General features: G+C 43.9%; 1 protein-coding gene across 4 annotated transcripts in view; it reads left to right on the top strand.

Annotated features, from left to right (window-relative positions):
- Positions 1-10,926, top strand: part of MKNK2 (MAPK interacting serine/threonine kinase 2) — a 310,400-nt gene extending 299,474 nt beyond the window's left edge. For 2 of the 4 annotated variants that reach the window (XM_069977913.1, XM_069977914.1), the window contains exons 12-13: positions 8,629-8,672; positions 9,270-10,924. In XM_069977913.1, the coding sequence (XP_069834014.1) occupies positions 8,629-8,672; positions 9,270-9,540 (315 nt within the window). In that variant the 3' untranslated portion in view covers positions 9,541-10,924. Of the gene's footprint in view, positions 1-8,628; positions 8,673-9,269 lie in introns of all 4 variants that reach the window. The other 2 variants (XM_069977915.1, XM_069977912.1) reach the window with 2 other exon arrangements.
- Positions 10,927-23,072: the final 12,146 nt, after the last annotated feature.

Below are 23,072 nucleotides of genomic sequence, written 5' to 3'. Positions count from 1 at the left end.
AATGCAAGGGGACATTACTACTATATGGGACAATGCTGGGGGACATTACTACTATATGGGGCAATGCAATGGGACATTACTACTATATGGGGGACAATGCAGGGGGACATTACTACTATATGGGGACAATGCAGGGGCACATTAATACTATATGGGGACAATGCAGAGGGACATTACTACTATATGGGGACAATGCAGGGGGACATTACTACTATATAGGGGACTATGCAGGGGGCATTACTACTATATGGGGCAATGCAGGGGGACATTACTAATATATGGGGACAATACAGGGGGATATTATTGGTATATGGGAAAATACAGGGGTTTTTTATTGGTAAATTGGGCAATGCAGGGGGACATTACTACTATATGGGGCAATGCAGGGGGGGCATTACTATTATATGGGGCAATGTAGGGGGGGCATTACTACTATAGGGACATTGCAAGGGGACATTACTACTATATGGGGACAATGCAAGGGGACATTACTACTATATGGGACAATGCTGGGGGACATTACTACTATATGGGGCAATGCAATGGGACATTACTACTATATGGGGGACAATGCAGGGGGACATTACTACTATATGGGGACAATGCAGGGGCACATTAATACTATATGGGGCCAATGCAGAGGGACATTACTACTATATGGGGACAATGCAGGGGGACATTACTACTATATAGGGGACTATGCAGGGGGCATTACTACTATATGGGGCAATGCAGGGGGACATTACTACTATATGTGGCAATGCAGGGGGACATTACTACTATATGGGGGACTATGCAGGGGGACATTACTACTATATGGGGACAATGCAGGGGGACATTACTACTATATGGGGGACTAAGCAGGGGGACATTACTACTATATGGGGCAATGCTGGGGGACATCACTACTATATGGAGCATTGCAGGGGGAAATTACTACTATATGGGGCAATGCAGAGGACATTACTACTATATGGGGACAATGAAGGGAGACACAATTACTATATGGGGACAATGCAGGGGGACATTATAAGTATATAGGGACAATGCAGCGGACATTATAACTATATGAGGACAATGCAAGGAACATTATTAGTATATGGGACAATGCAAGGGACATTATTATAAGTATATGGGGGACAATGCAGGGGGACATTATTACTGAATGTGGGGCAATGCAGGTGGACATTATAAGTATATGTGGGGCAATGCAGGTGGCACAGAAGGGGATCCTACATACAGGGGGCAACCCACATACCCACTGTCTTTAATGCACCAAACAGCAAAATTACCACAGTTAGGATTCCTATAGGAGGGGAAAAGGGGAAGTTGCTAGAAATGTGTGGAGCCTAAAATGTTTGTCTGGCAGGTTCTGAAGAGATGAATTATAGCTGGTCTTCCCGGTGGCCTGGGCCGGATGGAGAGGAAAAGGAAAGTGACACCTCAGATCAAAGAAGACGTCACCTGTGAGTCGCTGTATAATGATTTTGTATTCAGTTGAACATTATCTGTCAGGGGTGCAACACAGCTCTATGCCGCAATACACACACTGCTTCTTCCTAGTAACACAAATCTTGATAAAAAGCCCCCCTACCTTCCCCAGGGCTTTATCAAGATTCGCCCTGTTGCCAAAATGCCCCAGAAACTGCCCTGATTGTATGTATATGGGATATGAAGGATTGGAGGTTGTGTATGCCATATACATTGTTCGAAAAATAAAGGGAACACTTAAAAAAATTTTTTTTTTAAAGAGCAGTGTCACTAACATGTCAGATGTTAAAAGCTTTGATCGGTCCGGGTTCGATTGCTGCTTTTCCTGACTGTCAGTGAAAACTCCATAGACATAGGCTCCATAGACTTGCAATTATGAGTTTGACTTATCACGTGCCTCAGAGTCGAGAGAGAAATGCACTGCTCTGTCGTCTTCTGGCTGACCCTATGGGTGTAAACACTCAGACCTGGACTAATCAAAACTTTTTACATTTCTCTCTGACATGTTTAACTATGTACACTAAGTTATGAAGCAACACTGATTGTGAATCTGTTTCTCCTGCTGTTGTGCAAATGGAACAGACAATAGGTAGAAATTATTGGCAATAAGCAAGACTGTATAAAGGAATGGTTCTGCAGTCAGCTGGTCATAAATTTAGTGAAAACACTGATAAAATGATGTGTGTGTGTGTATATAATATATATATATATATGTGTGTGTGTATAGATATATGTGTGTGTATATATATGTGTGTGTGTGTGTGTGTATGTATATATATATATATATATATATATGTGTGTGTGTGTGTGTGTATTTATATAGTTTGTGTGTGTGTGTACTTACCGAGCGTGTTGCTGTGTTCTGAGTGCCATGGTCCTATATTCTCATTCCTGTGACATACCTTGTGGCTGTAATGGTCTGCTCAGCCAATCACAGTGCTGACTGAGCCGTAATGAGATAAGTTAGGACCACAGCAGAAACGGGAGCTAGCAGGCCAAGTAAGTTATACTGCTTTGCTGTTTTTCTCTTCTCGCTCTGACAGCACCCCTTAAGGGGACCACCTCCTGCTCCCATTGGACAGAAAACAGGAACACTGGATCTTTTAAAGAAGCAAAAGTGCCCCACCAGGACCAGTTTCCTGTCCCATGAGAGCAGGATTGTGAAATTGATTCTTTCATAAGTCTTCCTCTGTTGGAGCCACGGGGTAGCCTGATTTTTGCCCCCGCACCTCCTGGAGAAGGTCCCTGTGTGCCCTTTTGACTCCGGTTCTCTGGCTCCCCACTTGTTCCAGCGGCATGCACGTGCCGGTGGGGTGCACGGTTCCATGTGAAGGAAAATTGTTATACAAATACGCACTTGATAACATTTTGGAGAATATCTCAGATAAAAAAAGAGTTTCCCTCTTCTCCAGCAGCCCAGCCACTCAGAGGTTGGCTGAGGTTGGAAGACCAGAGTGGGTGGATCAGGGGGAATGTAGGACTGGAGACCCCCCCAAGAAAACAAAGGGCTTCCTATTTTCAAGCCATGAGGGTATAAAGAAACTGTTGCAATGAAGCAATGAGTGGTGCAAAATCTTCAATAGCTCTTTTGTTTGTGACATAATAAAGAAAGATCTTGGTTACTGATTTTTCCTTAGATCCTGAGAAGCATACAGCCCTTATTGCAGAAGTGAGGTCCTTGTTAGGACCAGAGGGGAGTAGGGTTCTGCTCCACCCTGTTTCTTGTCAGGAAACCAAATGGTTCATTTAGAACCATTATCAACCTCAAGCCACTGAATAAGGTTCTCTCATACGAGAAATTTTGAATAAAACTCGTTTCCTCCGCTATTCTGAATTTATCGGAGAATTGCTTCATGGCTGCCATAAACCTGAGGGATGCTTACTACTACATCCCTATCCATCCTGATACTCAGAGGTTTTTAAGGGTAGCTATCAGGTTGGATGGCTCTGTTAAACATTTTCAGTATGCTGCAGTACCCTTTGGTATTTTCCAGACTCCTAGGGTGTTTACTAAAGTAATGGCAGAGGTTTTGGCTCACATTAGGGAGAAGGAAGTCGTCATTCCCTATCTGGATGATTTTCTTCTTGTGGGCAGTTCTGTCTCTTCCCTTCTATAACAAATCCTAATAGTTGAGGAGATTTGGTCTGGACTGGGGTAGGAGATCAATGAGGAGAAATCCTATAAGATCCCCTCTCAAAACTGTAAATTTTGGGGAACCAGGAGGTCTGTCTTCAGATTTGCCAACTGTGGGACACTCTGACCCTGAATCTTTTTGCTTCACAGTCGAACAGGAAGCTTCAGAACTTCTATTCCCTCTGCCAGACAGACCTCTAGCCCTGGACGCCCAAGCTCAGCCGTGGGACAGAGGTCTCCTTTACACCTTCCTGCCTATCAGACGGCTACCCCAGGTGATCTGGAAGATCAAGAAAGACAATGCTCACGTTATCCTTATTGCACCATTCTGGCCGAGAATGGTATGATTTTTTTGGCTAAAGGCCCTATTCCACGGGCCGACTGACAGGAGCAAACGAGTGCTATTAGAGCTTGTTTGCTCCTCGTTCCTCGCTTCTGATGGATAGGGGGTTGTCCCTAGAAGTTATAACTACTTTACTGGCCAGTCAAGAGTCTACCTTGTACCCCAGGAACCGGAAAATCTTTTGTCGTTTTATAAACCATCCTATAATTGTTCTAGCACCAGGGTCTTCCAGTTTAGTCATCCATTTTGTCCTGTGTACAGGAAGCTGGATATAAAGTTTTGTCCAGGTGGTACCAGGTCTCTACACGAATCCATAGGATTTTTCCAAAAGTCTCGCCAATGTGCTGGAGGAATTGCGGAGGGCATTCTTTTTTCACATATTTTGCCCTTAGTTGCCCTAAACTGTTACCCTTCTGGAAAGAGGTGTGGTGCTTAGCCTCTACCTTTACAGACTACCCAGTACTTTTCACTCCGGCGTTCTTCCTCTTGCATATTTCTGACATCCCCCTCAAGACCTATTGTCATTCTATGCTCCACCACCTGGTCAAGGCAGCAAGAGCTTGTATACTCACCCTTTGGCGCTGTCCTAACCCTCCTTGCATCAAGGTGCAGATATCGGCCCTCAGTGCTCTGTATGATTTTAAGTTAGCTGACCTCCTTTGGATCAGAAGGTTTGTCAGAGCCTCTCTTAGACTGTGCCTTACCTTAAAGTGACACTGTCACCCCCATTTTGCATTATGACTGCTCTACACAGGTGTAATATGTAAATGTAGCAGTTTTCATACCTTTATTTTATATCATGTCATGATGCTTGTTCCAGTAAAGAGTGACCTTTTATCATCTGGGATTGGGATTCCTGGGCAGGGCTTCGCGGCTGAAGCGCCACTTAGCCACGCCCCTTCAGTGACCATTGGTGTGGGCCAATCTAGTGGGGGTGATGGCGCCATTGAGGGGGCATGGCTAAGTGGTGCTGGGGGCGTGGCTAAGTGGCGCTTCAGCCGCAAAGCCTCACCCAGGTATCCTGATCCCAGAGGATAAAAGATCACTTTTTACTGAAACAAGCATCATGACGTATGATATAAAATAAGGTATGAAAATTGCTAAATTTACCCTTTACACCTGTGTAGAGCAGTCATAATGCAAAAAGGGGGTGACAGTGTCACTTTAAAGAAGCAGTTCACAAAATTTTTTATTGCTTTCCACTAGGTGCTGGCGCGTATACTCACGGCAGGTGATCGGTGTCCCGCAGCTCTGCTTTGTTCCGGTCCTGCGGCATCCAAATCCGGCGTGCACTCACGTCATCTGCTGTGTGACCCCTGTTGTGTCTCCTGTGATTGAACGCCGGAAGTCACGCTTACCAATGCATTCTTTATAGGAAAGCGAGACTTTGGCGTTCAATCACAGGAGACAGAACAAGGGTCACATCAGCGGATTACGTGAGCGTGTATTTAAATGGCGCTGTGGGACTGGAACTAAGCCGCTCCACAGGACACTGATCACCTGCCGTGAGTATACGCGCCATCTCCTAGCGGGGGGCCAATCATTTTTTTTGTGATTTGCTTCTTTAAAGTCTAGACTCCCTCTTGGGATTTAAACTACTTATTCTCAGGGTTAACTGCAGCACCCTTTCAGCATTACTCTAAATCACACATTAAAGGACACCATACTCACCATCCCTCCGGTGACGATCGCCACTCCATTCGCCCGCCGTCCGCCTCACCGCCACCGCTGTCCAGCGATGTCTCCGACTTCTGGGTCCTGGGGATGGAAAAGGCTGCCAGTGTGCTTGCGCACCGGCAGCCTTTTCATTGGCTGGAACGCATCACATGGCTTCCAGCAACCTCAGCCAATCAGGGCTGAGCAAGCTGGAAGCCATGTGATGCGCTCCAGCCAATGAAAAGGCTGCTGGTGCGCATGTGCACCAGCAGCCTTTTCCGTCCCATTCACTCTCCATGAAGACGCCGAGGAGGAAGAAGACCCGGACCCCCCCCCCTGGCTCTGACGTCGTCGTCACCAGATGCCGCCCGGGAGAAGAGGACCGTGACGACCGTAATAGGTAATGTATACATTCTTTAACTTCCGGGCGGGGGGGTCGGGGGTACGAAAGTGGGGGAAGGGGGCCAGACTGGGTATTTAACCACATTACAAAGTTATATAACTTTGTAATGTGTGTTAAATAAGCTAAAAAAAAATTCCGCCGGAGTTGTCCTTTAAGTTACTTTCCTGGAAGTTGGCGTTTTTGCTTGCTGTTACTTCAGCCAGAAGAGTTGGGGAGATTAGAGCCTTTTCCATTATCCCTCCATACATGACTATTAGGGATAATTGGATTATATTCTTTCTAAAGTAGAATCAGATTTTCACAGTTCCCAGTAAGTAAATCTCTCATCCATCTGTGATCAACCTGTTAATGACTGCAAGATGTTAGACAAGCCATCCAACACTATTTAAATCTCACTAGATTCTCTCAGGGAAGGAATAGAGGTAAGACAGCTACAGTAAATCACAGACTTTTGCTAGATGGATTCAGCAAGTTATAGAAGAGTGTTACAGGGTCAGCGGTTAGGAGATTCCTGTAGGGTTTGGGACTCATTCCACCAGAGCTGTAGCCACCTCATGGGCCTAAAGAACATTTGTGTCAATTGATCTGATATGTATAACAGCTACATGGGGCACCCCTCATAATTTCTTTCGCCATTACAGAGTACAGCTTTCCTCTACAGAGGATCTCTCGTTTGGCTGTAGAGTGATGCAGGTGGTAGTCCCCCCACCACCACCCCAGGTGGTATATTCCTAGTCTAGTCTCCAGGACTGCCCTCATATGGCGAGATAAGAAAACATAAATTACTAACCAGTAATTTCTTTTCTTTGAGCCCATGACAGCACCCCGCCTAAAACCCACCCTTATTATGTTATAAATATGTATGATACTCAATTATTTTTTTTGTATAAGCGAGAAAAAAAGCTTTCGATTCTTTGTATGTTGCATATCCTTTATAGGGGTACTTAAGTATGAGAAAATTGTATTTAAATACAGCTATCACCCAAAGCTATATAACTTTCTAATATAACGTTATTACCAATAGTCCTCGCTTAAGTGGCTTCTTTGGCTTTTCACCAGTGACAGGAAATGGAAGGAAATGGAAACTAGTATGCACTCCACAGCTTCTCTCTCCTGTGTCAACGCATCATCTCTGATGTCACAGGAGGCTTGGCTGGATCTCCCACCCCCTGAGTGTTTCATTATCTCTGACCAGCCCTGCAAAACTACACCTAGGCAGATAAGGAGTGAAAGTAGCAGCAGCTGCAACTTCTGCAACTTGATGATGTCAGAACAGAGGTTCAGACCTGAAACTGCCAATCCCACCCACACAAAATACGAGGCATAAACAGTATATTCAGTGTAAGATAATATCCGATAAAGTTCCTATTGTGGGGCTCAACTTCAAAGACAAAAGATGCTTGATCATATAACATGCGTGGAGATGAGGAGAAAAAAAGGCACAAATTAAATACAAAGTTTTTTTCCAATATCTATGTTACAGAATACAACGCGCTGTGTGGATATTGTTACAGGTAGAGAATGCAGCCTGATGTGTGTGTGGGGCTGGGGGGGGGGGGGGGAGTCACAATAAAATGATGCAGGACTACAATGAAATATTTTGGTAGTTTTAGAACTGGGTCAGACAGGTAAGCAGTGCTATATGCATCTGCAGCAGTGTTTTTTTTTTTTTTTTTACAGCTAGCTGGAGTACCCCTTTAAGCTTTGCTCCTAGGTACTTGCTGAGAACTGATGCTGCTGGGGCATTTCGCTTTTTTAAGGATTCATTGATCCGGTTTCCTGTCCAATAAGAGTAGGAAGGGGGTCCTCTCCAGGGGTGTTGTCATGAGTTTAAAGAAAGTAATTTATGTTTTCCTACAACCCAACCCTCCCTGCTTTACAACCAGTGTAACTTAAGCCCCTATTACTCGGGCGATTGAGAGGAGCATGGGGGCTGCCCGGGTGACCATTGGATCATCCGGGCAGCCCATAGGAGATAGCAGCGGTCTGCTGCCGCCACTCCTGTTCCACAGGGCAATAGCAGCAGATCGCTGCTATCTAGGTCGATTGCCTTTCAACATGTTGAAAGACAATGTCTGACAATGATCAGCCGACATCATTCTTGTCGGCTGATCGTTGTCTTCTATTACACGAGACTAGTATCAGCTATAGAGGTCCCCTAAAGGAGAAGTTCCATGACATAAAGCAGAGAGATAGGAGGGTGCACATGCTGTACCCAAATTTCAGCCGAAAATGACAGGCAGTGGCGCTATGGAGACACGAGGACCAGGGCCGATTCTGGGGTCTTTGCCGCCTCCTCACTGACACCCGCATGCGCCTCCTGCCAGAAGCAGCCCTGATCAGGACCGTTAAGTTTACATGAAGTTCCCGCACTGCATGCCAGCCTTGCGTTTTTCTTTTTATGGGAATTCTGCGAATTTATGGGAAGTCATAACATTCTGGAATAAGTCTCCTTTTTGAGTTGTGTGGTAAAATGACATTGTTGCCGTTACTTTATGCTCATGAAAACAAAATGTAATCTTTGTTCAGTGTGTGTTATCCAATTGATGTTTTCCCGTTTTTTCCAATTGATGTTTTCCCGTTTTTTCCTTTTTCTATTAGTGTGCTCCAGAAAATACACTCCCAACCCCAATTATTCTTCAGAGGTGAGTTCACTTGATGATGAATGGTGTGTGTTCTTTTGTGTATTGTTTTTATGTTGTGAGAAGTGCATTCCGATAGACTGTTGGTGATTCATCTTATGGTGGGTTCACACTACGGAACCTGAGCAGAGAATTTCCTGCTGGATTCTGTAGCTCGTACCCGTTAACGGCCGTGCTATAGACACCATTCTATGCAGGGGTGGATTCTGCCGAAAGAATTGACATTGAATGCTGAATCCGCCCGTGCACAGAATGGTGTCTATGGCACAGGCGGAGAGGCGCGCAGCTGTGAACGGGTACGAGCGGAAAATTCTCTGCTCTGGTTCCGTAGTGTGAACCCAGCCTTACAGGGAATTGTTAGTAGATAAAATGTAAGGCCATCTGTAAACTGACCCACTGAGGCCACCTTATCGTTGTTGGGATGGTTTACACTATTTGCAATGGTAACCAAGAGCCTCATTATTTTTATGGAGATTTTTTTTTTTTTTTTTTTTTTTTTTTTAGCAATTGGAGGGGGGGGGGGGCTGTTTTTAATGATTTTCATATCTGTATTGGGTCTGTTTCTTGCCATTGCAGTGAGATGTTGCATTTCTCTTTTAGGAACAGTAGTGCCAAAGATCTTACATCCTTTGCTGCTGAAGCTATAGCAATGAACCGCCAGCTGATGGAGCAAGAGAAGGAAGAGCATGGAGCAGACTCTTCATCCCCCATCAGGATTAAAGCTACCTCTTGCTTCATGCAACTGTCTCCTACATCTGAATCAAAGTTAGCCAAGAGGAGACAACAGGGAAGCAAAGGGGGCATCTCCCCTCCCAACCTAGCATCCCTTTTTATTGTAAATGACAATGAATGTCTGACCGTGTATGACTAAGCAACTGACACGCAAAAAATAAAAAAAAAAATCTGATTTGCTTTTAAAAAAAAACCTCCTGGCTGGGATGTTGCTATGCAATAAGATATGGTGAACATATGTTTTACGAGGAGAGATTTGTAAGTGAATGCTCTAGTCTCTAATATGTTATCTCCAAATTTCGCTGTCTTGTGGTGGAAGGTCCTCGGCTTGGAACGTTTATGCTGACAGATTCTTGGCAAATGAAAATAAGATGTTTAAAACTTGAAGCATTCAGTTTTGTAAGGTTAATGGTGTTCAATGATAAAAGCTACTCCGCTTACTGGTAACGGTGAATTAACTACCATTCTGGGCTTGTGATTGTGCTAGTTATTCATCCAAGTTTACAGTCAAGGGCCCAGATTTATCAAAGTGTGAGATAACGGAGAAAGCTAGTGGTTTTTATAGGTAGCTGAAATCAGCATCTCTTTTACACACTTTGGTACATCTAGACCCACAAAGTTTATTGGGTTGACGAATAGGACCTGCACTGGGCAGAAAAACTAAGAAGGCCATTGCCAGGTCCATGACATGACTGACAGAACGGATGTCTGGCCTTTTTCAATGTCCATGACACTTCTGGCATATTTTACAGAGTCTTTGGCAAACTGTACTCTTCTTCCATGCAGAGTTTTAAGTCTGGCCTCAGGTTCAGCTTTATTTACCGTTCTGTTCTATTAATGGGGATTTGCTGCAATACCTGAGTGGCAATCTCTCCATTGCTATAATGTGTGGTCCTGGATGTGTGGGCTGCTTGTATTAGGATTACATATGTTGCGTACTTCTTTCTTGACTGTAATACAGGGAAAGAATCCTATTACTTCATATAGTTCTTTTTATATTTTTTATTTAGCCCAGATTTATTAATCGGTCTACAGATAAAAACTGACGGATCGGCTCTTAATCAATCACAGCTCCGCTTTAATGTCTCAAATTTCTCTGGTAAAAATGAAAGTTAAGCTGTGATTGGTTGCTATTTGCACACCGTTTTTGTCAATTTAAATTGCATTCACATTCGGCTTCTGTGAAACTGTGAATTATGTGAGTGACTGGAGGAGACATCGACAGCAATAGCTTTAATAGTTCCTTTTCCTGTTGGGTAGCTCCAATACTGTTGGCGGAGATTTTATCATTACATAAAAAAAAGCCCAAAATGTATTGTTTTGTTTCATTGCTAAGTATGTTAATGGACTAAATAAGGTTCAGGACGGAAGTGTTTTTAGTAAAAACTGAACTTGAGAACAAGAGGACACAGATATTAACCTCTTAAGGACTCATGACGTACCGCTACGTCAGGGATCACTGTCACTTAAGGACCCATGACGTACCGTTACCGGGTCCTTTAAGAGGGCGCCGCGGACTGGCCGCATGCGATCGGGAGAGATGGCCTGCAGAAATACACTGCAGGCCATCTCTCCCTGTCGGCATGGGGGGTTGTTAACCCCCCCCCCATGCCGACGATCGCTGCTATTGGCTTATCAGTTCAGACCAGCCAATAGCGGCGATCGGAACCTTTCCGGGCCATCGGTGACCCGATGACCCGGAAAATAATGGCGGCCGCTGCTGTCCGACACAGCACCGACCGCCATTACTGTTAAAAGTATTGGTGGCCACGGTGCCACGTCCCGATCGACGTGACCGGCGTAATAAATACCTGCTCTGGACCCCTCAGCTAGGTAGCTGAGGGGTCCAGAGCAGGTATTTGGCCATACTCACCGGATCCCGGGGTCCCGATCGGTGTCTTCCGGGTTCCGTGACTTCATCTTCTTCCGTTCAGGTCTTCGGCCAGTTACGTCGGCCCCTCGGATGTCCTCGACTTTTTTTCCGGTGCTCTGCTGCCCTCTCGCACGTAAGTGCGCTGCTAATCAGCAACTCCTCCTTTTTGGCGTAGGCTGTTTTTTTTTCTATATCCTACTGCCACGGTCTGCTGATAAGTGCCACACATCAGTGCGGCATTTGTCAGCAACACCATTTTTGGCGTAGGTTTTTCTTTTATACTGAATGTAAAAAAAAAAACGTAAAAAACACTACATTAAACTACACTACATTGAATAAAGTTTTACACTACACCAGTACATACCCTATATACCAATCCCTATATAAAAATGGCCCCCAGGGCGTTTTCGGGGTCGGACGCATACGCTATTATTGCCTCAGACACCGAAACAGCCAGTGAGGATGAATGGGGGGGATCCTTCTTTCCTCCATTCATCCTCATCCTTATCATCCAGACATGTGTCTGGGGGTAGCGTAGCATACGTCTTTTTTTCCTTGTGGAAATGGAAAAAAATCAAGGCTAGACCAACATTTAGTGTAATTTTTTTTTTCAATTTTTTGTAATTTTTTTTTGTCTTGATTTTTTCATTTTCACAAGGGACTAAAAGATTAAAAAAAACACAAAATGTGTAGAGCAATTTCCCCTGAGTACGGAAATACCCCACATGTGGACATAAAGCACCATGCGGGTGCAGGGTAAGCCTCCAAAGGGAAGGAGCGCCATTTGTTTTTTTGAGGCTGGATTGGATTTCAAGGGGCCATGTTGCATTTAAAAGGCCCCTGTGTTGCCAAGACAGTTGAAACCCCCCACAAGTGACCCCATTATGGAAACTACACCCCTCAAGGAATGTAACAAGGGGTATAGTGAGCATATGGACCCCGCTGGTGACGGGCAAAAATGTGGAACAATGTGGTGTGAAAATTATTATTATTATTTATTTATAAAGCGCCCTTAATTCCAGAGCGCTATACAATAGAAAGGCAACAGGCAGGAACAATACAAGATCAGAAAACATTAAGTGACGGCAAAAGACAGACTGGTACATGGGGGAAGAGGACCCTGCCCGCAAGGGCTTACAATCTATAGGGTATAGGGAGAGAAATAGGAGGTAAAGTGCAGCCATTCAAGTGTGATGCAGAGTTATTGTATATTGTAGCCTAGTTTGAAGAGATTGGTTTTTAGGTTACTTTTGAAGGACATGATGGTGGATGAGAGAAGGATGTGTCGGGGTAGCGAGTTCCAGAGTATGGGGGAGGCTCGAGCAAAGTCTTGGAGGCGGTTGTGCGAGGTACGAACAAGGGGGGAGCGCAGACGGAGGTCATTGGAGGATCGAAGGTTGCGTGAGGGACGGTAGCGGGATATCAGGTCAGAGATGTACGGAGGGGACAGGTTGTGGATGGCCTTGTATGTCATGGTCAACAGTTTAAAGTGAATACGTTGGGCAATGAGGAGCCAGTGGAGGGATTGGCAGAGGGGAGAGGCTGAGGCAAAGCGAGGGGAAAGTTGGATTAGTCGGGCAGCAGTGTTAAGGATAGACTGGAGGGGATCAAGGAAGTTAGCTGGAAGGCCAGAGAGGAGGATGTTACAGTAGTCCAAGTGGGAGATAATGAGAGCATGTACCAATAGTTTGGTGGAGTCAGGGGTGAGGAAAGAGCGGATTCTGGAAATGTTTTTGAGGTGCAGGAGGTGATCAGGGCCTGAATGTGGTTTAAAGGACAGGGGAGAGTCAAAGGTGACCCCAAGGCAGCGGACTTGGGGGACAGGGGACAGAGTGCAGCCATTGATAGTGATTGACAGATTAGAAGGCGGGGTGAAGCGAGATGGGGGAAAGATGATAAGTTCTGTTTTGTCCATGTTGAGTTTTAGAAAGTGGGAGGAGAAGAAGGAGGATATGGCCGATAGACACTCTGGAATCCTGGATAGCAAAGAGGTGACATCCGGACCAGAGAGGTAGATCTGAGTGTCATCGGCGTAGAGGTGGTAGCTGAAGCTGTGGGACTCTATGATATGTCCCAGGCCAGAGGTGTAGATGGAGAAGAGAAGAGGCCCAAGTACAGATCCTTGGGGAACACCAGCTGTGAGGGGCCGAGGAGAGGAGGTGGTGTGAGAATGGGAGACACTAAAAGTGCGGTTGGAGAGGTAAGAGGAGATCCAGGAGAGGGCTAGGCTAGTGACACCAAGGGATGAGAGGATTTGTAAGAGGAGAAAATGGTCAACTGTGTCGAAGGCAGAAGATAGGTCAAGGAGAAGGAGCACAGAATATTGGCGCGAGGTTTTGGCAGTCAGCAGGTCATTAGCCACTTTGGTGAGGGCGGTTTCTGTGGAGTGGTGGGGGCGGAAGCCGGATTGCAGGGAGTCAAAAAGCGAGTTGGATGAAAAATGGGAGGAAAGTTCATGGTAGACATGTTGTTCCAGGAGTTTTGAGGCAAAGGGGAGAAGAGAGATGGGGCGGTAGCTGGATAAGGAGGTAGGATCAAGGGATGGCTTTTTGAGGATGGGTGTGATGGTTGCATGTTTGTATAGAGATGGGAAGACGCCAGAAGTTAGTGATAGATTGAAGAGATGTGCTGAGGAGAGGTTGGGGATAACTTGGGATGGAATTTGGTCAAGTGCGCAGGTGGTGAGATGTGATGTGGAGAGTAGTTTGGAGAGATGTTCTTCTGTGATGGTGGAAAGGTGAGTTAGTGGGGACGGGCAGTAGACAGGCATGAGGGGGGGCTGAGGGGATTGTGAGGTGAAGCTTACCCTGATGTCATCGATTTTCTGCTTGAAGAATGTGGCGAAGTCCTCAGAAGAGATGAGGGATGTGGGGGTGGCAGTGGGGGGCGGAGAAGAGAGTTGAAGGTGTTAAACAGTTGCCTAGGGTTGTGAGATAAGTAAGATATGAGGGAAGAAAAGTAGTCCTGTTTAGCAGAGGTGAGGGCAGATTTGAACTCAAGGAGTGCTCTCCTGTATGTTTGGAAGTGTTCCTCAGAGTCTGTCTATTACATTTTTTACACTATAATGTTGGTCTAGCCTTGAATTTATCATTTTCACAAGGGGTTAAAAGAGAAAAAAAAACATAATGTGTAGAGCAATTCCCATTGAGTCCGTAAATACCCCACATGTGGACATAAAGCGACATGTGGGTGCAGGGCAAGCCTCCAAAGGTATGGAGCGCCATTTGGATTTTGGAGGTTGGATTTGGCTAGAATGGATGATGAACGCCATGTCGCATTTACAGAGCCATCGTGCTGCCAAGACAGTGGAAACCCCCCACAAGTGACTCCATTCTGGAAACTACACCCCTCAAGGAATCTAACAAGGAGTACAATGAGGTTATGGACCCCTTGATGATGGGCACATTTGTGCCGTGAAAGTGAAAAAATGAAAATTTTCACTTTCACGTCTCATTTTTCCACATTTGTGCCCATCACCAGTGGGGTCCATATGCTTACTGCACCCCTTGTTAGATTCCTTAAGGGATGTAGTTTCCAGAATGGGGTCACTTGTGGGGGGTTTCCAGTGTTTTGGCAGCACGAGGGCTCTGTAAATGCCACGTGGCCCTTGAAATCCATTCCAGTCTAATCCAGCTTCCAAAAGCCAATTGGCGATCCTTCCCTTTGGACACTCGTCCTGCACCCGCTTGGCACTTTATATCCACATGTGGGGTATTTCCGTACTCGGGAGAAACTGCGCTACATGTTTTGTGTTTTTTTTTCCTTTTATCCCTTTGTGAAAATGAAAAATTGAAGGCTAGAACAACGTTTTAGTGTAAAAAATACTTTTGTCTTTTTCACACCATATTGTTCGGAAAATCTGTGAAGCACCTGTGGGGTCCAGATGCTCACCGCACCCCTTGTTACATTCCTTGAGGGGTGTAGTTTTCTAAATGGTGTTCCTTTAGGGGTGTATTTTAGGTTTTGGCACCCCAGAGCCTCTGCCAACCTGAAGTGGTACAGTCAGAAATGACCAAATATAACGGAGCCATTGAAATTCACTAGGCGCTCCTATGTATCTGAGGCTTGTGGTTCCGTCAAACAATGCATTAGGGCCACATATGGGGTATTTCTATAAAGTGCTGAAACGGGCCAATAAATATTGGGGTGCATTTCTCTGGTAATAGGTTTATAATTATGAAAAATATTGGATTACAATAAAATCTCTGCACAGAAAATTAAAATTTTCAAATTTCTTACACACTTAGCTTTTATTTCTGTGACTTCCCTAAAGGGTTAAAAAACTTCCTGGATGTGCTTTTGCAGAGTTTTGGGGGTGCAGTTTCTGAAATGGGGTGTTTTGTGGGGCTTTCTAACATACAGTCCCCTCAAATACACTTAAAGGGGTAGTGCACAAAAAAAAATTTTCTTTCAAACCAACTGCTGCCATGAAGTGCCAGAGATTTGTAATTTACTTCTATTAAAAAATCTCAAGCCTTCCAGTACTTATCAGCTGCTGTATGCCCAGCAGGAAGTGGTATTATTTCCAGTCTGGAGAGCAGGAGAGGTTTTCTATGGGGATTTGCTCCTTCTCTGGACAGTTCCTGACATGGACAGAGGAGGCAACAGAGAGCACTGTGTCAGACAGGAAAGAAAACACCACTTCCTGCTGGACACACAGCAGCTGATAAGTACTGGAAGGCTTGAGATTTTTTAATAGAAGTAAATTACAAATCTCTGGCACTTCATGGCAGCAGTTGATTTGAAAGAAATTTTTTTTTGGTGCACTACCCCTTTAAGGCTGGGTTCACACTATGTATATTTGAGGCTGTATTTGGTCCTCATGTCAGGTCTTCATAGCAACCAAAACCAGGAGTGGATTGAAAACACAAAAAGGCTCTGTTCACATAATGTTGTAATTGAGTGGATGGCCGTCATTTAATGGCAAATATGTCCTGTTATTTTAAAACAACTGCTGTTGTATTGAAATAATGGAAGTTATTTACGGTTGTATGGCGGCCATCCACTCAATTACAACATTATGTGAACAGAGCCTTTCTGTGTTTTCAATCCACTCCTGGTTTTGGTTGCTATGAGGACCAAATACAGCCTCAAATATACATAGTGTGAATCCAGCCTTAACCTGAACAGGTCCCTAAAAATATCTTTGAATTTTGAAATTTTACAGAAAATTTGGAAATTTGCTGCTGTTTTACGCTTTCTATTGTCTAAAAAAAATGAAATATAGTTTAATAAATGCCGCTAACATAAAGTAGACCTGTTGCTAATGCTATTTAATATATAATTTATGTGGTATAACCATTTTCTGTATAAGCAGAAAAGTTTTAAAGTTGGAAAAATGCAATTTTTCACGTTATTTTGGTTTTTTTCATAAAGATTCGTTATAAGTATCGACTCCAATTTACAAGAAATGTGAAGTACAATATGTCACGAGAAAACAATCTCAGAATCAGCGGGATAGGTAAAAGCATCCCGAAGTTATTAATGAATAAAGTGACACAGGTCATATTCATAAAATTTGCTCCGGTCCTTAAGGGGTTAATGTGTCACTGTTGTGAATTTTTTTTTTCAGAAATCAATAGTACAGGCGATTTTAAGAAACTTTGTAATTAGGTTTATTAGCGGAAAAATGCATTTTTATCATGAAAAAGCAGTTTAAAGCTCTCCCTCCTGTCTTCATTGTTCTCCTATGGAGAGAGCTAAATAAACACCAAAACAGGACAACAAAGAGTTAATCTACAAATACATCACCCTTTATCTCCTCTGACAGTCACCACTGACCTCTCTGAGCTCTGATTACAGAGTTTACCCAGCTCAGTGCCTGTAATCCCTTTGTTCTCAGCTTTCTGCTGTCGGCTAACTCCCTCCTCCCCACCTCTTCTCTCCCTAGAACAGACTGGGTACGTCTGATGCAACAAGTCACAATTTCCTGATTTTTTGCAATGGATGGAAAAGAGGAGGGAGGGGGGGACCTGGGAAAAGGCTTTTTAAATGCAGATAATGGCATATTTGGCTAATAAACACAATTACAAAGTTTCTTAAAATCGCCTGGACTATTGATTTCTGCAAAAAAAATAAATAAAATAAGACAGTGACTCTTTAAGGCCCTATTCCATGGAACGATTATCGTTAATAAACTTGCTCCAACGACCGCTCGTTAACCATCACTATACGATTTTTTTTAGCGACCGATAACACGTAACGTGACCGATATATGTAGTGTAACGATTATTTTGCAGTCGTTGCATGGTCATTTAAAACGTTCAACGGGGGATCATGACCATACAACACACCTACTTTTTTTAAACCTTTTTACGAACGACTGAAAGATAATTCGCTAATCGGTTTGTAAAATTAGAAATCTTTCAAATACCAATAATTATTTTTCGACATGCTGAAAAACCATTTTAAACGACAATATAACGATTTTGCCTTTGTCGTTCACTAGTTTACACCAATTCCACGAAGTGATTATTGTTAATGAGCGGTCGTTGGAGCGAGTTTATGTTGGGGGAAAGATCAAAAGCAACATGAGAAAATATTACTTTACTGAAAGAGTAGTAGATGCTTGGAACAAACTTCCAGCAGATGTGGTTGGTAAATCTACAGAATTTAAACCTGCCTGGGATAAACATATATCTATCCTAAGATAATAAGGGAAATACTAGATCAGACTAGATGGACCTTTGGTCTTTTTCTGTCGACAGTCTTCTGTGTTTGTATGTTTTATTTGATATGTCAAAAAAAGAAAGAAAAAGAAGAAGAAAAAAATATATATATGAATGAAAAATTGTAGATTCACAACTGAAACAACTGAAAATTTCTTATTCTAGGTTCTTCAAAGTAGCCACCTTTTGCTTTGATTACTACTTTGCACACTCTTGGCATTCTCTTGAAGAACTTCAAGAAGTAGTCACCGGAAATGGTTTTCACTTCACAGATATGCCCTGTCAGGTTTAATAAGTGGGATTTCTTGCCTTATAAATGGGGTTGGAACCATCAGTTGGGTTGTGCAGAAGTCAGGTGGATACACAGCTGATAGTCCTACTAAATAGACTGTTAGCTGCTTTTTTTCTTGCCATCATACAAATTGTAATTAAAGAAAAACAAGTGGCCATCATTACTTTAAGAAATTAAGGTCAGTCAGTCAGAAAAATTCGGAAAACTTTGAAAGTGTCCCCAAGTGCAGTTTTAAAAACCATCAAGTGCTTCAAAGAAACTGGCTCACATGAGGACTGCCCCAGGAAAGGAAGAGTCACCTCTGCTGAGGAGGAGAAGTTCATCCGAGTCACCAGCCTCAGAAATCGAAGGTTAACAGCAGCTCAGATTAGATACCGGGTGAATGCCACACAGAGTTCTAGCAGCAGACACATCTCTACAAAAACTGGTAAGAGGAAACTTTGTGCAGCAGGCCTTCATGGTAAAATAGCTGCTAGGAAACCACTGCTAAGGACAGGAAACAAGCATAAGAGACTTGTTTGAGCTAAAGAACACAAGGAATGGACATTAGACCAGTGGAAATCTGTGCTTTTGTCTGATGAGTCCAAATTTGAGATCTTTGCCACTGTGAAGCATGGAGGAGGAGGTGTGAAGGTGTGGCGGTGCTTTGCTGATGACACTCTTGGGGATTTATTCAAAGTTGAAGGCATATCGAACCAGAATGGCTACCACAGCATCTTGCAGCGGCATGCTATTCCATCCGGTTTGCGTTTAGTTGGACCTCCTGGCTGTCTAAGGGCTATTTGACCAAGAAGGAGAGTGATGGGGTGCTACGAGATGGTTTGGGGTGAGCTGGACCGCAGAGTGAAGGCATAAGGGCCAACAAGTGCTAAACATCTCTGGGAACTCCTTCAAGACTGTTGGAAGACCATTTAAGGCGATTACTGCTTGAAGCTCATCAAGAGAATTCCAAGAGTGTGCAAAGCAGTAATCAAAGCAAAAGGCAGCTACTTTAAAGAACCTAGAATATAAGACATATTTTCAGTTGTTTTTTGTTAAGTATATAATTCCATACGTGTTCATAGTTTTGATGCCTTCAATGTGAATCTACGATTTTCATAGTCATAAAAATACAGAAAACTCTTTGAATGAGAAGGTGTGTCCAAACTTTTGGTCTGTACTGGGTGTGTGGATGGATAGATAGATAGATAGATAACACACGAAAATCCAAAGCACTCCAGCATAAGGTGAAAAAAGGTGGTTTATTACAAAAATATGCAAAAACACAGGATGCAACGTTTCAGCTCTCTCACAGAACCATTTTCAAGCATAGTAAATAGGTCACTGACACAGGTTTAAATAGTTATCTCATTAGTAAGACCAACCCCCTGGGCGGTGATCCACAGAGGGAATATGATTATATATAATCACAATGTTCATATTCACATATTCCCTCGGTGGATCACCGCCCAGGGGGTTGGTCTTACTAATGAGATAACTATTTAAACCTGTGTCAGTGACCTGTGTCAGATTCATTATGCTTGAAAATGGTTCTGTGAGAACTGAAACGTTACATCCTGTGTTTTTGCTCTTTTTTGTAATAAACCACCACCTTTTTTCACCTTATGCTGGAGTGCTTTGGATTTTCGTGTGATACTTGGGGATCCCCCTTGCCAAGGGATTTGCATCTAACTGCACCCACTACACCTGTGAAGAAGTGCGGCTCCTTTCTCCTCCCTAGATAGATAGATCAAGATTATATATATGTTAGTTTATTTTTATTTTTTTGAGACATTTGGGCCGTGTCTATCTATAATCTATATATACATACAGTGTAAGTTAGCAGTTAGAGATTAGGGAATCTACAGTATTAATGAAGCTAAATAGATATATAAAAAAATGTATTAATGGTTCTCAAGGTGCCTGAAATAAACTATTAGTTGGACACTTACAAAGCGTACGCCAGGGAGAGAGTGCACATTCACCCATTCTCCCTGGCGTACGCCTCCCATATGGCCCGGGCTGGGGGGGTGACAAGGCGGGGAGGAGGCGTTGCCCCCTCTCACACCTTATTTATCATGATTTACGCCTGAATCCTTCCGGGAAAAAGGGGCGGGGCCTAATATAAGACCGGCGTAATAAAAGACAGTCTTCATAAATCCTCCCCACTTTAGTGTATATAGGATGTAGAAGATGTTATGAAGTATCGAACAAAAGAAAATAGCATTTATGAAACTTTTTTAGCTTCAGTTCTTTTGTATACAGTTCTTTAAAGCGAGACTGTACCCACAATCGGACCACCCCCCAAACCACTTGTAACTTCGGATAGCTGCTTTTAATCCAAGATATGTCCTGCGGTGCGTTTGACAGGTGATGCAGTTATTGTGCAAAAAAACAACTTTTAAACTGTCAGCCCCGTAACCTACGGGAGTGGCCTACATTGTGTATGCATTAGGTTGGCACACCCTCTCTGTCCCTCCTCCCCGCCCTCATCATTAGGAATGCTCCAGGCAGATTGCCTCCTATTTGTCAGCTGTGAGAGGATGGCACATGGGCTGAATCGTTAAGACACCTGTGCAAATGTTCAGCATAGAGAAAATGTTCAAGTGGCATTCCTAATGATGGGTGGGGAGGAGGGACGGACGGGAGGGTGCAAAGTTAGGGCACAGATCCTCCCGTAGGGCACGTGGCTGCCAGTTTTAAAGTTGTTTTAGGACAATAAATGCATCACCTGCCGAACGGACCCCAGGACAGATCTTGAATTAAAAGCAGCTATCCGAAGGGGGGGGGGGCAGATTGTGGGTACAGAGTCGCTTTAAAGTGTCAAGGCAATCTGTTCCACCAGGACTTTTTTTTTTTTTTAGAGATTTTATCATTGTTATTTTATGAAGTACTGTATATATCTTTTATGTATGATTACACATATGATCGTTTTATATGTATTTTTTTTAACATATTTATTTTTTCCTTTTACAAAGCAAAAAGTACATATATCAACCATAACATACTATATAATTCACAGTATTAGAAGTAACGTCACAGGAGTCACATTCCAGTATGCTATCCTAATTCGGTAAAAAAAAATCTCCCCATAGCCCCCCTACCTACCCCCCTCCCTCATAACCCACAACCCCTCCAACCCCCTCCCCCCGATCGGCTGGACTGACTTCCGATAAAACAGGGAAAGAAGAGGGGGGAGAAAAAAAAAATCATTAAATGACAATTAATCCATTTTCCAGTAACCCCATATCTTTTTATATTTTTTCATACCATTAGGACTATTAGCAAAATATATTTTCTCATAATTTTGCACTTTAATTGCCAGTTGTTCCCAGTTCCCAAATGGAGGGGGATTTACATTTATCCAGTTGCCAAAAATCACTACTTTAGCCAAAAGCAGTAATCTACTCACGATGGATGCATATTTTCCAAAATCCAGTGTACACCCCAATATTACATATAGTGCATTATATGGCAAACATAAATTTAATCTCTCAGACATTGTCCTCAAGACCAGAACTCTTGCAAATGTTTACACTGTTTTATATGTATAAATGTATATTTGATCAATACTTCATAACATCCTATACATCCAATATACACTACTAGTTTATTTCAGGCACCTTAAGAACCATCACTAAATCCTTTTATATATCTATTTTTGTGTGATGGGTACACACAGGGATATGATCTTTTCTGATTTTACTCCCGGTTGAGACCGAAAATTTGCTTTTACAGTATTAACTAAGTGATTTGTTACGCTTGGCCATCCCTTTGTCAGCCTGCTGCCTTTAAATGCCGCCTGAAAAAGCTGGATGCAGTCCTAGGAAACTTCCCCACTTCTTTCAGATTTTCCAGGCACGTGGAGCCTAGTTTAACCTGCTTGCCTTTTCTCGGCGGTCACTTTATTCCGCTACATATGCCAGAAAAAAAGCATATGTATCGGAAGGCTCTGCTGTGCACGAGTGTCGGCATCGCAGGAGATCAGCTTGTCAGATGATCTCCCTCTGTAACTACCCGGAGTGTATAATCCTCTGCTACAGGTAGTGTAACCTGTTAACCTCTTAAGGACCCATGACGTACCGGCACGTCATGGATCACTGTCACTTAAGGACCCATGACGTACCGGTACGTCCGCCCTTTAAACGGGCGCCGCGGCCGGCCGGGTCCCGATCGGGGGAGATAGCCTGCTATAATACATAGCAGGCCATCTCTCCCTGTCGGCATGGAGGGTTGTTAACCCCCCCCATGCCGACGATCGCCGCTATTGGCTGATAAGCCCATAGCGGCGATCGGAACCTTTCCGGGCCATCGGTGGCCCGATGACCCGGAAAAAAATGGCGGTCGGTGCTGTCCGAGGACGGCACCGACCACCATTACTGTAAAAAGTAATGGTGGTCACGGTACCACCGTCCCGATCGCCGTGAACAGCCGGCCGGCCGTTCACGGCGATCAAAGTCCCCACAAGTAATAAATACCTGCTCCGGACCCCTCAGCTACCTAGCTGAGGGGTCCAGAGCAGGTATTTGTACATTACTCACCTGTCCCGGGGTCCTGATCGGCGTCTTCCGGGTTCCCGGCGTCCTCTTCATCTTGTCGGGACTTTGGCTTCTTCCGTGAGTCCCGATCGGCTTGTTCCGACTCCAGCGTCGTCTTTTTTCGTATTTTTCCGGCTCCAGCGTCGTCTATTTTCGGATCTTGCGCTCTGCTGCCCCCTAGCGGCTGATAAGTGTAATACACGTATCAGCCACTACAGGGATGTTCAGAATGTAGTAAAAATAAAAAAATTTTTCCCAATTTTTTTTTTTTCTATTTTCCGCACCCTATCGCCGCTGAGTGTTGATCAGCATCGCACGAAA

The sequence above is a fragment of the Dendropsophus ebraccatus genome, chromosome 7 (genome assembly GCF_027789765.1).
Source record: "Dendropsophus ebraccatus isolate aDenEbr1 chromosome 7, aDenEbr1.pat, whole genome shotgun sequence".
Taxonomy (NCBI): Eukaryota; Metazoa; Chordata; class Amphibia; order Anura; family Hylidae; genus Dendropsophus; species Dendropsophus ebraccatus.
This window is presented reverse-complemented; position numbering and strand designations above follow the sequence as displayed.